We start from the raw sequence: 16,225 nt of genomic DNA, 5'->3' as shown, positions 1-16,225 counted from the left end.
AATGATGAACAAATTGATGGGTACCATGATAAATACTTATTACCAACTTTCAAACCAGGTGGTGTAGTAATTGAGAGCTTCCTTGCATAAAGACATTTCACAAAATTTATTCAAACCCCATCCAGCCTTTTTGAATTCTCGTATCACATATGCACAGTCAGACAGACAGAAACATAGAGATATGGGCAGCAGTATTCCATAAATCGTATGTCCGTTAATAGAAAGCATATAAAAAGGTAGATAAAAGTTAAAATTGATCTAACTCACCACTCTGATCTGTCCTCTTAGAGAGTTCTATGAAATGATGTGTGGCTAGCTGCACTTGGCCCCTAGCCCAGTATACATATGGAAGTGCTCTATCAAACAAGTGATCTGTGGCACAGGGAAATCTGCAATGATATAGACAGTAATACAGTTATAATATGATCTAAAAGGTCTGACATACAAGCATTGAACCATATTACTGATGAAAACTTTATTGCCAGGTCAATTTGTGTGGTATTTCATTGTTTGGTTAATTCAAATTCAAAATTTGGATTAAAATTAAAATTTAAATTAAAAAAAAAAAAATTGATACTCTAAATTATTTGTTACTTTATGTTCTATATTGTCAGTGTCTGTTTTCCATGTCTGGTCTTTGTCCTTGGTTTGCATTTTTTTTATTTCTGCCAGAATTGTGGTTCCCTTAATTACTCCTTGACTCTAGCTCACAGTCTATTGATGTAAAACCAATTACAACTACACCAGTATTAAAACATGTATACTATTTGCATATTACAGTGAAACCAGTATTAACTGAACCTCTTTTGGATTTTGAAACTGAATTGGTTTAGGTGTTCAGTTTACCTATGGTTTTAAATACATTTACATTGATATTAAGGGACTTTTCAAAGTGTCTGGTTTCGACAGGTTTTTAGATTATCCAAGGTTTGGTACAGACAGGTTTCACAGTGTTATGAAGTAGAACTAAGGGAAACAAATACATTGTATTCAATCCCAATGTCACATCATCAGTACAAACAAAAACAAAAGAAGGCATCAGCATGGGCATAAGTAGTTCAAAATAAAGGGGGTCTGAGGTCTAGGGTCCTAAAGTTCTGAACTAGGACTTTTGAAAGTTTTATTTCCTAGGTCCTGTATGTTATCCTTTTTCAATGACATTGATTTGAAATTGGGAAAATTCCAGGATATTTGCTCTAAAAAGAAACTAAATTAGAACTCCTGGAATAAAAAGCAATTTAGTTCAAATTTACTTCTCCAAATGTTACTCCACTAAATGTATGAGGATGTTGTAAGGAGTATAACCATGCACAAAAAATATCATTATTTATTAAGTCCTATTTCCTAACATGAAGTTACACAAGTTGTCATGCTAGGTATACTCCAATACAACATATGCACCATCTATTAATTAAACAACATGACTTGTGATTGTATTAGAATTAAAATCATTGCATACTGCAAATAAATGTATAAAAGCTCTAAAAAATAACCAAAACTGCATGTACAATGCAGATCGCATTTGAATAAGAACCTTGCAGATTGCATATTTAAAATCGATCCATGTAGTGCGGACCAAGATTTTTGTGATGAAAACTTTCTTAATCAATCAATGTAGAGAAAAATGGCAAATCCCACTCAAACAGGAAGCTTATATCAAAGCTCTACAGATAGCAACAAAAGTCATTTCAATAGCACTCCAGATAAGAATCATGCAAAATGTGATTCATGGTTGGAAAGCCTATACATTTGTATATTTTTATTTTTGATATTTTATTTAAAATGTTGTAGTAAATAGAAATGAACATGTGGCTTTTCAGCCTTTTTTGTAGCATTATTTGGGGTGTATCACATATTACAGAATTTACATGATTCTTACAAGGACTACTACTAAAAACCTATGCCCCATCTAGAAAAAGTCATTTAAATACCATATTTAAAACCAGTCCATCCAGTAGTAGTCAAGATTTTTGTGACAAAACATGTGAACAGACAGACAGACAAGTTGAATTCAGTACTTGTTGAGTCAGTTAGTATCAATTATGACATCTGAAACAAACTGTTGATAGCTCTTCTTTGAGCAGAAATTATAGGGCCATTTAAAATGTGCCACTGATAAATTAATTTATTTTTAACAAATATCATGAATTTGTGAAATGAGATTTTAACTGAGAGAGTAATCAAGGTAACCAAGGTTATACCGGTAATCAAAAGAATGTAATCCAGGGACAAAGACCAGACATGGAAAACAGACATACACAACAAAGAACATAAAGTAACTAAAATTATACATACAAAGTAACAAAAGCAAATGAGCAACTCAGACTTTACTAAAAACTGGGAGCATGGACCAGGTACACTGGTAAGGTAAGCGTCCTCTGCTTTTCTAGAAACACCTGCCAAGTTGCTCATAAAAGTCAAGTCCTTGGTAGACAAACGAGGAAAGGAAAACAATGACCCGTTGAAAAAACTGAGGAGACAAAAAAATTACCTTTTTGTCAAGGCCTGCTTAAGCCTGTCTTTTGCTGCCGTTGATACCTGCCAAGATTTATTGTTTATATAGCAAGGAAGCATCAGGTCTACTGTGGCTGCATACACTGAAATGAAATAGTAAACTGAGTGTAAGTTGCAAAAATAAAAGCAGCAAATTTCAATTTACATCCTGAGATGCAAAAATAAGTTCATTTGTTATAGGTAAATGTTTATAATGACAATGCAATGCAACTTACATCCATCAACATGTAAAAATCCTAAATAGAAGGACAGACAGCTGGCAAGAAAAAGATAAGGCAGAGCAAACAGCTGCAAGAATTTGAAAGAAGCACTCCATCTAAGAATCATGCAAAATGTGATTCATGGTTAGAAAGCCTACATATTTTTATTTTTGATATTTTATTTAAAATGCTAAAGTAAACTGAAACAGTGACATATGGCTTTTCATATATCCCTTGTTCTTAAGAGATATGAATGATATAAAATGTAATGTAAAAATTAAAAATTAAGGGAGATAACTCTGTAAATGACACTAAAATACAACAGAAACTGTTGGATTTGTGAACTTTCTCCTAAAAGCAGACAAATTATACATTTAATCATATTGACCTATAAAGCAACTCATTAACAAAACTGAAAATATATAGCCTTTTTTAGGGTGTATCACATATTGAAGAATTTACATAATTTTACAAAGACTGATACTTAACTCCAAATTATTATTTCAAGTTTTGATTTAGTTTTGCCTGTGAGGAAAGCATATAGCTGCTGATAGATTTTTTTAAAGTCTTTCAGTGCAATAAAACAAAAAGTGAAAATAGTCGAACTGTACCAGTCCTTGCTTGTTTAAATTTAGATAAAAAAATCTTTTACAATTATATGAAGTATTTCTTTCCTACTACAGTTAATTTACCTGGAAGTTTGAGAGAGTGTTCCAAAAACTCTTCATACATAAAATAGTTTTTTGAACTATCAACTAAAAACATAAAGTCAAATTGTCCAAAGCAGGCAGTAAGAGAAGAAAAGTTATATTTTGGTAGTAATGAATCCTTGCTATAAACATCTGCTATCCACACATTACGAAACATATAGCAAGAATTTGGTTCTGGATCAAAACACCAAGACAATATGCAGAAAAACCAGGACAACTGTTTTTTTGTTGAAGTCATGTCTTCATGGATGTTACTATAAATAGTCCTCAGAGATTTTGAAACTAAATCATTGCCAGATACTACAGATTTGGAACACTTTAGACACAACTCAACCAGTGATGGCACAACTTTATCCACATCAAAATCCCTTTTCATTACACTCAGTTCTGCATCTTCTGCTTCTAACCTATTTTCATCCCATATTTTTAAGACAGAAATTTCATCACTGTACATGTCATCTGCCTTGTTATTGTCTCGTCTCCTACGCTTTTGTCTTTTTGTGAGTTTTCTTTTGGATGGGTAACAAAAGCAAGGATTTTTAATGGATGTTTCTGGAAGGATTTCGCCTATGTTGTTACCAAGGTTACATGCACTTATTCCCTTAGATGAATGATCTAATGAAGAGTGTGAGTGGTAAGTTTCGGAAGTTGAATCATTCTCTATATCATATTCATCAACAGAAATATAACCACTATTATCTGAATTATCATCGGCTGAATCCGTAAAAAAATGATCTGACTTTTCTGAACCGGAGCATTCTTTTTTTGATTTCAAGATTTCATCAGTTCTATCTATGTCTTGTTTCAATTTATTCTTTTTCTTTCTTTTTGGTTTGAGTGGTCTTATTTCCCATGATAACACTCTGGAGTACTGTGGTCTTTCCTTTTGCTGTTGAACAAGACTTCTAAGGCATGCATCTTCCTCCATGTTTCTAAAAACACATACATGTAGATAAGTTAAAATATTTAACTTGATTTGTAACAAGCTTTCTGAATGGTTTGTTCTCTTTGATCAAACCAAGTCATTTTGTATAACTTGGCTTGGTACTGTGACATCTTCTTCAACATTGATTTGTCAGAACTCCACAATTCCAATAATTCAAAACAAGATGATGTCTTATAAGATGACTAATTATCAATTTTTGGAAAGAAATCATTTAGAAATTAAATCAATGTTTCAAATTTTTAACAGGTTAAATATGTCATACTACCATCAGTAACCTGGTTTTGGTCATACAGTTTACACTTTTTTAAAAACTGTGTTATTTCGTATAACTTTATAAACTAGGGGGCTCTAAATAGCCTGAATCACCACCTGGTTTGATAAGCAACATTCTATTTTTGTAAAAATGGCCATGATTTTTCTTAGATAAAATTTCTTACAGTCATACCTAAGGAACAATCATATCATTTTTCATTACATTCTGTCTGGCAGTATATGAAGAGAAAACTTTTTTTAAGTAATAACAATAAAACTGCTAAAAAAACATCAAAAAGGGCTATAACTTCCACATGGCTTGACAGATTAACACAAAAATTGGACCACAGATAGATCTCATCATGCTAAACATTTTTATTAGAATTTGGCTAAACCTAATTGTTCTGGAAATGTATGCAAAAAACCCTTTGTTCTATTTTTAGTAATGGTAGCCTTCACTGGCTTCAGCCAAATGGGCTAAAAATTAGAAACATTCCATAAATGTCAAATTAATTATCAGAAAAAAAAATCATAAGTAATTCCATCTTAACTTGTGTCTGTGCTGTGGCTTGCATAAATTAAGCTTTAAATATGTGCATCATGCATAACATATATGTATGTCACCGTCAGAGTAAATTTGAATGTAAGGAATTATGTACGAATCACAAATCACCCATATATATAAAGGGAATCACTATGTATGAAAATTTATGTAAAGTGGCAAATCAATTGTTTTTCTGTTGTTCTTACTGTCTAATAATTTCTATCCCAGACTACTGCCAGGATACAGAAAAAAATATCAGCAATTAAAATAAAAGTAATACTAATACTTTATTGTTCAAACATCAGCTTTGTAGAGCTTTTTTACATTTTGCAGTTATTATAATGTTTTCTGTATTTTCTATCTGCGCAGTTTAGCTTTACTCACTTTCTGATAATAGAACATTAGAAGAAATTATAAGATTGCTCTACTTTTAATTAGAGTTATCTCCCTTCCAATATTGATGTAGTGGCGCCTAGCAGCAACGTAAACTTCCGGTCTTCGAACCTGCTTGCTGATTGTGTAGACATGATAATTTTGCCCTTGATTCTATCCTAATCGAGGTAAACTTTACTTGGCAATACTTCATCTGTTTTTTATACACATTTTTGCAGATATGTGTTGTTCCGTCTTCAGAGACCGAGTAAAATCACTGCCACTGAACAAATTCGACAATCCTAGTTACGTAGCTACCATTACCAATGCCAATGCCAATAAAAATGGTTTTTTTGGGGGGTACATTGTTCGTATTGATAATAAAGCCCGTGCACAATAATGTGTCTGAATGGAGTGACATGCCTATCTGTGGCAGTGTGGGCTGTTGCTTCTGTGAGCTACATGTACAGCCTTTTGCCAGTATTGGTCTAGTCAGTAATCCCTTTTAGTTTTTGGATTCAGTGTCCGGAGCTATTTTCTGATTTGGGCAGCCAAATCAGAAAATAGCTCCGGACACCAAATCCCAAAAGAGATTAGTCTAGTCAGGCCACTCAGGGACTTTAATTTACTAGGACTGGTCACCCCTAACAATGTCTGTATAATGTGTAAAAATTACTGTGCCTCCCCAGTCTTTTTACTGGTTAAACTTAAAGCCTATAAGATTTACATTTGACTTACGTATACTTGGGGATTATTTGGAAACAAGTCAAATTGACATCTGGTCATTTCAGCACTTACACAAATACATGTAGTCAAATCGGGACCTGGTTAAATCAGCACCAGTCTTTGCTTAATTTGGCACCTACTTTTTAAGATATTATATGTCATATATCTTAAATTAAATTTTTGTATTCTTAATAAAAAAATGAATTTTTGAAGACAAACAAATCATGTGAAATGTTCACAAAAAGAATAAAATAAAATGTAATTAATATTTAATTGATGTTTTTATGTCTCCCCAATCATGATAATTAAGGGAAACATTAATTACAAATCATTCAGTTTGAATACTTAAAAGATGTTTGTTAACAACAATAATAATTATTTTGTTTTTTTTATAAACTCAAGCAGTAAAAAAGACAGAATAGAAGGAAGTAAATTAAATATGTACATGTATATATGTATATTGTATCATGATATAAAAATAACATTTTTGGAAATATGTGCCATCTTTATTTCATATATCGGTGTTCTAGCTAGGATTTGAAAATAGAGGGGGTGCAGGGAAGAGGGCACTTTAACGTGTGGCATGTTTTTTTTCAACAAAAAAGGGACTTATTTTGTATGTTTGTGTTAAGTTGGTAATTTGTATACTTATTGCTTACCTGCAAATTTTTGAAAATGAAGGTCGTATCATAATTTGCAAACTGAGTAAATTTGACTGCATGCTTAATATATGCATGACACCCTTACTGTATTGAAAGACCTTTCTCAGATGACCAAATGCTTTTAGAATTTTAACATATATATATTTAGAATTGACTAGATCCCCTATGAAAGAGCAATCAAGGGAACCAAGGTTATACCGGTAATCAAAAGAATGTAATCCAGGGACAAAGACCAGACATGGAAAACAGACATACACAACAAAGAACATAAAGTAACTAAAATCATACATACAAAGTAACAAAAGTAAATGAGCAACTCGGACTCCACTAAAAACTGGGAGCATGGACCAGGTGCACCGGTAGGGTAAGCGTCCTCTGCTTCTCTAGAAACACCTGTTGAGTTGCTCATAAAAATTCATTTCCATGGTAGACAATCAAGGAAAGAAAAACTATGACCCGATCGTTGAATATATAGAGTTAGGAAATTGGTTTTGATTTTTGAACAAGCTTTGTCTTTGCTCTTGCAGTGAGGCAGCAACTCAACTATTGGAAGTGATAAGGGCAAGTGATTCTTTACATTTGTGACATATTGTGAGGTGAAATGTTGCATGAAATGTTATAAATATTCAAAATTGCTCCAATTAAATATCAAAATCTTCAGTACGTAAAAGAAACATTATTTCCTATAACTATTGCAATTACAACTGAGAATACAGAAAATGTCCTTTACTGTTGAAGATATAGAAAATTTTTAAAATATTGAAATTATAAGGGAGGTAACTGATATCTTGAATAAACAAACGTGCAACTTGCAAGTGTTTACACTGGTAGTTCTACAAAATTTAGACCTGTTACCTTGCAAAAATTAGTTGTGCAGTAGAAATTAATTATTAACCAATGATTTTCAACTGGGTTGTGTGCCCCAGGTGGTGGAATGGGATAGTCCTGGCATATTACATGCTGGGGTTGTCAGCCTACAATACGGAAAACCTGACCGCAAACCATAATGGTGCACCATGTTGGGAAAGATGCCATGTTCCTCGCAGGTTAAAGAACCCTACTATGGTATTCTCCTGGAGTTGGAACCATAGGGCTCTGCTACAGGAGGCTAAATTGCCCAACCCTACCCACCTCTCCCTATTTCCAGTGGCAATCAAAATTTCTTGACCCCATTATCCTTGTGTCCCATCCCATTTTTCATTTCATCATCATTTCATGTTCATTTTATCATCCACTTCATGTTCATCGCCTGAATATAGCTGAAATATTGTTGCTTGGGCGTTAAACCCCAACAAACAAACAAACTGTATATTCCATAACTTGACAGACTTGTCACTCCCACAGGTTATACAATAGTTTCTGTCCCTTCTTAAGACAATAATACCAGAAGCTCAGAGGCCTTTCATTATTCTGTATAATTCTTCAACATTTTAGCTGTTATTTTAATTTCCTTTTTTACACATTTTTCGTATATAAATATTTTAAGACTAATTTCCCCACCCTCCCCATTCAAAATCCCCATTCCCCCATACACTACCCCATTCCCCATTCCCTCCTCCACCCATATACCAAGGAATGAGAAGCTTTCCCCATACTAGTACTGTACATTTTGTACATGCAACTGGGATAATTTTCTTTGCTCAAATTCTAGAGGATTTCTGTTTTTTTAATTTTTTAATCAAGATTTCAACATTGCACTTCTTTATTTTGACTTGTACAAAAAATTATGTACAAGAGATTTTACCCTATTTCAACTTTCTTGTTGCTAATCGAACTCGATGGTCATTTCTGAATACATGGAATGCAAGTTCCTGAACAAATTTACGTACATGTATATCATGCATCACATAACTGGGCATCTTTTGGAAAAAGACATAAATTTTGTATTGGATATATTTGATATTTCAAACAATTCATTAAATCACAGAGTTTTTCTGTTACAGAAGACAATGGATCAGACTTAGGACAGCATATTGCAAGGTTAAATTTCTTCATCATCCACATGGAATTCATGGTGCTATGCATTTTTATTGTTAAATAGAAAGACATACATGTAAGAATGGCTGGAGTAGGAATTACAGAAAACAAAATTTACCCTAAAGGAACCTTTGGACATAGAGAACTATTTACTCATGAAGATATAACATCACCATCCTATGACCAGGGTGGAGCAGGTCTATCAAGATTTAAGTCATCTGAGGAAATAGCAAGACAGAGGTTTAGAACCCAGGAGAGGCTAACACTTGATGATGTCAGATGGTCTGATATGAGGAAGAAAGTCCCTGGGATGGGAAGAGTGCCACAGAGTAAGATCATGGAAATTGAGGAAGAAAAAGTTTTTCAGAAGGTAAGTTGTAATGCTAAGGCATTCTTTTATGTAGGTTTGACATGGATTTCAGGAAATTATATTTTACATTTTACTTAAAGATCAAAGTGAAAATAGAACATCATATACCATTTTTTCATTTCCTATTTTTTTTTTTCATTTTTGTGGAAATTTGAAAAAAAAAAGATGTACATATATACATGTATGTACATACATGTACTTTTAATAGTTAAAAAATGTGTGGATTTTATATTACATGTAGACTAAACTAATCATCCTAAGTGTCACAGCAGTATATTTTTAGGATGTCATACATTAAGTGTCAGTCTATAAGAATCAGGCAGTTATGGAAAAATGCTATGAAAAAACCCATGTTTGATAGTGTAATTTGACTATATGCACTATTAGAATCAAGGAAAACAGATAAGATTTTCCTTATCATGCTGGACCATTGAGTTACAATTTCATTGAAATGCACTGAAAAATCAACATTTCAAGGGTAGATAACTCTGTCAAAAACCTCATTTTTCTAAGATTTTGTAAACCAAATAATTCAGTTGTTAAATTCCACTCACTATTGATCGCTACATTAACATAGTGAGTCAGATAGAATCAAGGACGATGAGGGCTTGAATTATTCCAGTTAAAGATTTTGTTGAAAAATTTCTATGCAAAGCCAGCCATGCAAAGATCAAATAATGGTCTTTTTAAATAGAGAAAGCATCCTTGAGTGATATTTTATTGTCAGATTTATTGGAGTTTTGACATGCAGGTTTCTGATTTTTCCCAATTTGCCTGATCGTTACAGAGACTGACACTTAAGTTGTTGAAAATCTTGACTGTGTATGGAACTTTCCTTTCTAAATAAGATATAAATCGTTCTTTATAAAATCTGAATTAGAATGTGTGAATGTAGATTTGAACATTAGATATTTTTGTCTATACCATATATATACTGTGCAAGTTCGCGTATACCAATTTTATGGATTAAGGAAGAAACACAAGTTCGAGGATTCTGGAATCTGTGGTTTTTATGTTTTCAGTATACAAATCAATTGAAATCTCCTTTTTTTTGGAAACCAAATTTCGTGGTTTGGCCAACCCAATGAAAAACCACAAAAATAAACAATATCACTTTCTCAGTATTAGTCTACTCATCCCTACATATTTCTATGCTTTTAGTTGACTGTTTGTTAAAGAAATATTTGGAATAATGATAAGAAAACAAAGGACATTGGTAGAAGTTCCTGCTTTTACCACATAATCCCCAGAAATAACAATATAACTGTCTGTAAAGTTTGCTCTCTTAAGATATTGATTTGTCAAGTTTAGTTATTCACTATGCAAAATCGCGGTAAAATTTTCCTGTACTTTTTCCCTATATAAGCAGTGAAAAAATGTCTGCATCACAGATGCTTCAGGATAAACTTAAATAGCTTTTTGGTTGTTTTGTATATATGTGTTGAATATATTTTAGGCAAAAAATGGTTTGCCACCCATTTCCTGATTCTTACACAGAATGGTACTTACAATATCATATATTTTTATAAAAGATGATAGAAAGTTTATGTATTTCTTAAAGAACCTCAATTGCAAAAAATAAAGAAACGCCTGCTTCTGTAAACAAAAACTTTCAAGAAAAATCTTACAAACTGTCTACATTTATTTTGTATTTAAATTTGTAAATGAATGTTTTCATTTGATTTTTAATTATGTATCATCTATTTTTTAGCAAAAGGAGGAGCATATCACCTATATTATACAAAACTTCAAACAGCTGGAGTGCCAGAAATTTATTCCTGCACCAAATCAGTCCACAATAGAAAAAATGGAAGCGATTAAGTAAGTTATAAATGTTTGTTTCTTGTGATACCCTACCTACCATAAACATCTATGGCTCTTTCATATTGGATAATTCAGATTCATCAAAATCCAAGTACATTGAATATGGCATGATCATGAAAGAGTAATCTAGGGAACCAAGGTTATAGCGGTAATCAAAATAATGTAGTCCAGGTACAAAGACCAGATATGGAAAACAGACATATACAACAAAGAACATAAAGTTACTAAAATCATACATACAAAGTAACAAAAGCAAATGAGCAACATCTGTACATATCAAACCATATAGAATAGGTCATGTAGATTACATCTGTACATATCAAACCATATAGAATAGGTCATGTAGATTACATCTGTACATATCAAACCATATAGAATAGATTACATCTGTACATATTAAAAAACAAGATTAACTTAAAAAAAAACCCTAAAGGACAAGGTAAAAACTTGAAGTGACATAAGGTGTTTTGGAAGGGGTAAGCATGTCCTGCTCTGCTAGTGACACCTGTTGTATTGCAAAAGAACATAATTTGGTTATAGTCTTTGAATAGTAATGCAGCTTCCAGCTGCCACTAGTAACCTAGTAAATAAAGTTGCGAAACAATAATTACAGCTAAGCCACTGGTTAGCCCACAACATTACAAAAAATGATAGTTGACCACAAACTCTCAAACAAACAAAAAAATATTTATAAGTAATTTCATAATGATAAAAAAATTAAACAAAATCGATAATTTCAGATGTCATTGTGGAGAAATACTGAAAAATCACGTTCCTTATGACCTGACACCAGCTTGGAAGCGTAACTATGGTCGTCTTATTCCTGACGGTAAGTTATTATTCAAACTTGAACTTTCTTTGTTAATGATTTCTAAAAGCGTCTTTGTTAAAGTCCTAAATCAGTTAAGATATTCCCGAGTCAGGTAGGCGGAGACCTGTGAAAATTAAAAATATAGCATTGAAAAGTGGTGTTTTTCTTTATTTTGTTGTTTTTGGCAGATTTTTTTCTTCTTTGAAATTGAAATTTGATGAAAGGGAGATAATCTTTATTAAGGTTTTACATTAAGTCCATTTGAAGAAGAAGTAGTCTCTTTGTGACCTTGCTCACACTATTGCTTCTTCACCCATGTTTTATACCCGCCAACTGTTTACAAAGACTGGTACAATTACATTCACTAACACAAGTGTTTTATTTGTCTAGGTAAATTTATTTTTCTCTTATTCTAGGTTTGAAGATGTACATTGATCCAAACAATTTAAAGGCAAAACCTGAAGAGAAGTTTCCTGAATTACCATGGAAGGCGAATGAAGCACTTAAAGAGAAGCATACTACTTCTTTTGGTAAAATCAAATTTACTGGAATAGAACAAGTTGGTGGAATGAAACCAGCAAAGGTATCACGTTTGATTAGAAGTAATAAATGGAAGTAAAATCCAAGAAATGGCATAATTGTTGTTGACAGGTTTTTTTGCCTGAAAGAAAAATCCAAAACTTAACAACTTGTTTTTTTCTTATGTGTTCATGGGGAACATCTTTTCTGCCTTTCTGAGCTGGTAATTTAAAAATCTGTGTGACTTTTTACTTGCCGGGCAGTGATTAAATTTCTGTGATGGTTTTCCTGCCGTTTACATTTACATTTTCCAAGGTTTCTACATAATTCAAGGGTGAAACCATTCTCTTTAAGCCTATTCTTGATTTGAATTATTTCTCTACTCCTTATGCTAATGCTTGCATGTTGTAAATTTTTAATTTTTCAATCTTGAGTGATTGATTGATTGTTGGGACAGCAATATTTCAGCTATATCCAGGCGATGAAGATGAAATTATGATGAAATGGTTCCTACTCCTGTTGAATACCACAGTAGGGTTCTATAACCTGCAAAGAATGTGGCATCTATCCCAACGCGGTGCACCACTATGGTTTGCAGTCAGGTTTTCCGTATTATGGCCTGACGACCCTAGCATGAATATCCCATTCCACTACCTGGGGCACACAACCTAGTTGCTCTGTAGGCAGAGTGCCGTAGCCCCCGGCCAGGATTCTGAGCACTATTTAGTTGCCTTTTACGACAAGCTTAGTGCTGCTGATGGCCTATTCTTTTGACACCCATAGCCTTTTGGACATCTCAAGTGAAAAAGAAATATAAACATGTTTCTAAAGGAGAACCTATACTGCTGTAACAAGTTTAACAAAGATAACATGCATAGACTTATTTAATGAAACTGTGTTATTTGAATTACACTGAGATCTGTTATCTTTCTTATAGTATCTTCGACTCAAAGATGAGGAAAGTCCTGATGTAGTTGATAAAGTTATAAAACTAATGAAAGATCACTGGAGAATTATGGAACCTAAAACTCCTAGCCTGATCATATCTGTTGTAGGAGGTGCTAAAAACTTCAAATTGAGTGGGAAAATGAGAGAGACTTTCCAGTCTGGACTTATCAAGGTATTATAAACAGATTAAATTTTGCAGTTACTAATTTTTGATGATTTTGTGAAGTCAACCTATTTCATGGTATCAGTTTTCGCAGATTTAAAAATAATGATTAGCATATTTCATTGATTGCACATTTTTCCTCTGTAAAGATAGCAAAAATTAGGATTCATTATTACAATGAAGCCAGATTAAAATGAAAACTGTATTATTATTCTTGTTCATTGTAAACAGACAATGTATTTATTCTAGCATCATGAGCATCTTCACATCAGCAAATGTTTTAGAAGTTTTAGTAATGTTTGATTGTTTCACTGACTGAATACACTTGGCTGATCACATCAGGGTTTAATATCATTCATTTCAGGAATCCAGTACTACAGACGCTTGGCTGAACACGTCAGGGTTTAATATCATTCCTTTCAGGAATCCAGTACTACAAACGCTTGGCTGATCACGTCAGGGTTTAATATCATTCCTTTCAGGAATCCAGTACTACAAACGCTTGGCTGATCACATCAGGGTTTAATATCATTCCTTTCAGGAATCCAGTACTACAAACGTTTGGCTGATCACGTCAGGGTTTAATATCATTCATTTCAGGAATCCAGTACTACAAACGCTTGGCTGATCACGTCAGAGTTTAATATCATTCCTTTCAGGAATCCAGTACTACAAACGCTTGGCTGATCACATCAGGGTTTAATATCATTCCTTTCAGGAATCCAAGACTACAAACGCTTGGCTGATCACATCATGGTTTAATATCATTCATTTCAGGAATCCAGTACTACAAACGCTTGGCGGATCACATCAGGGTTTAATATCATTCCTTTCAGGAATCCAAGACTACAAACACTTGGCTGATCACATCAGGGTTTAATATCATTCATTTCAGGAATCCAGTACTACAGATGCTTGGCTGATCACATCAGGGTTTAATATCATTCCTTTGAGGAATCCAAGACTACAAATGCTTGGCTGATCACATCAGGGTTTAATATCATTCCTTTCAGGAATTCAAGACTACAAATGCTTGGCTGATCACATCAGGGTTTAATATCATTCATTTCAGGAATCCAAAACTACAAACGCTTGGCTGATCACATCAGGGTTTAACATGTTGTATTATCATTACTTTCAGGCATCCAAGACTACAAATGCTTGGCTGATTACTTCAGGGTTTAACATGGGTTGTATGAAGGAAGTTGGATTAGCAGTAAGAGAGGGCCAATCTTTTGAATGGTACAAAGACAGATTTGCCCATGTCTTAAGGTGTATTGGCATTGCACCTTGGGGATATGTTAAAAATAGGCATGTCCTGACAGACAACAACACTCAATATGTTCAGGTATATTTCAGGATAAAAGTATTTTTGATAATTTATCATAATTGGAATAAATTAAATTTTTGATTTTTAAAAGTGAGGGTATGTTATTAAATTATTTGACCATATTTTTTGCATTTTGTTTGTTTTTTTTTTTGTAGAATTATCTGCCTGTTGCAGCAACCAGTTGTGGAATCCTAGGAATTCCATACTTTAAAAATGTATTTCAAAATATTTGCCTACCACATACATGTATGCATGTTGCAAATGTAATCAATAAAAATATTACTTCCTCTTCAATTGACATCATGAATTTAATTGCATGTCTAAAGCCTTTAAAATAAAAACTAAATTATAACTTAATGTAGGGGTTCCACAAGTATGACAGTCATTTCTTAGGACGTAGAAATGCATTGGTTTGCCAGGTATTTCCCTTTATGTCTTTTTATCTACATATTCTTCTTACAATAATCATATTTATTGTCTGTTTAAGGAGGTAGACCTATGGGAGGGGAAGTAACTCTTGAAATCTGTGATATGTTTGCATTATAATTGCCTATCAAGCATTCAATTGAAACTGAATGAAATCGGTCTAAGTTACTTAGATGCTTACATGATATCTATATAAAATAGTTTATACAAACTTACAATTGAGTTGTAAGAATTATTTCCCTTACTCTAAGTCTACCTCCTTAATTCAGTGGATTGTCTGGTTTAGATGAATTATACCCCTTTATACCTTCAAGCAAAAAACTTATCAAACAGAAAATGATTGGAATTCTAGCTGTTCTGATAATTTTAATACTAATATTTTCAATAGTTGTATTGTAAGAAGTGAAAAAAAAATACATTACAATATTTTTTTCAAATCAGATAATAAGATTTCTTTACAATCCATGCATTTGCAGCTACCTTGATTTTTAATATAAAAATTAATGTGTCCTTTTTCTTAAATATTGTAACAAGGTTTATTATGTTATTGTATGAAACATTTTGAAAAAGAAAGCAAAATAAAGAACCTGAAACACATGTATGATATATAAATCCACTGAATTTATTACTCAACATTGGTGTTTTTGTTCTGTATGTACCATATAGCAGAACATTTTCATGAGGTTCTAATTTTCACTATTTGTTAGGTTTGAGGAATCATGAAAAAAAAAAAACATATCACATTTTAAATTAAGATATTTCTCAGTAATCTCCCATAGACAATATCAATAGATACCAAAAATAAAGACAGCAAAAATTTAATACCCCTATTCAAAGAGGAAATCATGAGAATTAGCTGCTATATACAGTACTTGCTCTTCAATCAATTCTTATGTATATATAGTTAGTACACAAGGAAGTGTTTTGTTGT

The 16,225-nt window shown here is 32.8% G+C and overlaps 2 protein-coding genes across 5 annotated transcripts in view; one reads left to right on the top strand and one right to left on the bottom strand.

The window, feature by feature from the left end:
- Positions 1 to 5,629, bottom strand: part of LOC148606493 (uncharacterized) — a 28,469-nt gene extending 22,840 nt beyond the window's left edge. For all 3 annotated transcript variants that reach the window (XM_088547307.1, XM_088547308.1, XM_088547309.1), the window contains exons 1-4: positions 5,551 to 5,629; positions 3,407 to 4,356; positions 2,492 to 2,597; positions 268 to 389 (exon numbers count right to left, since the gene is read on the bottom strand). In XM_088547307.1, coding sequence (XP_088403433.1) covers positions 268 to 389; positions 2,492 to 2,597; positions 3,407 to 4,352 — 1,174 coding nt within the window. In that variant the 5' untranslated portion in view covers positions 4,353 to 4,356; positions 5,551 to 5,629. The remainder of the gene's footprint in view (positions 1 to 267; positions 390 to 2,491; positions 2,598 to 3,406; positions 4,357 to 5,550) is intronic.
- Position 5,630: 1 nt separating this feature from the next.
- The window catches only part of LOC148606492 (transient receptor potential cation channel subfamily M member 8-like), a 37,084-nt gene continuing 26,489 nt past the window's right edge, over positions 5,631 to 16,225 (top strand). The window contains exons 1-8 of one of the 2 annotated variants that reach the window (XM_088547304.1): positions 5,631 to 5,726; positions 8,870 to 9,273; positions 10,985 to 11,094; positions 11,838 to 11,926; positions 12,325 to 12,491; positions 13,365 to 13,547; positions 14,680 to 14,886; positions 15,231 to 15,287. In XM_088547304.1, the coding sequence (XP_088403430.1) occupies positions 8,986 to 9,273; positions 10,985 to 11,094; positions 11,838 to 11,926; positions 12,325 to 12,491; positions 13,365 to 13,547; positions 14,680 to 14,886; positions 15,231 to 15,287 (1,101 nt within the window). In that variant the 5' untranslated portion in view covers positions 5,631 to 5,726; positions 8,870 to 8,985. The remainder of the gene's footprint in view (positions 5,727 to 8,869; positions 9,274 to 10,984; positions 11,095 to 11,837; positions 11,927 to 12,324; positions 12,492 to 13,364; positions 13,548 to 14,679; positions 14,887 to 15,230; positions 15,288 to 16,225) is intronic. The other variant, XM_088547306.1, reaches the window with a different exon arrangement.

Source organism: Perna viridis, chromosome 9, assembly GCF_037379345.1.
Source record: "Perna viridis isolate PV_CMFRI_1.1 ecotype Kerala chromosome 9, ASM3737934v1, whole genome shotgun sequence".
NCBI lineage: Eukaryota > Metazoa > Mollusca > Bivalvia > Mytilida > Mytilidae > Perna > Perna viridis.
Note: the sequence above shows the minus strand (reverse complement) of the source record. Positions and strands in the feature narration are given on the sequence as shown.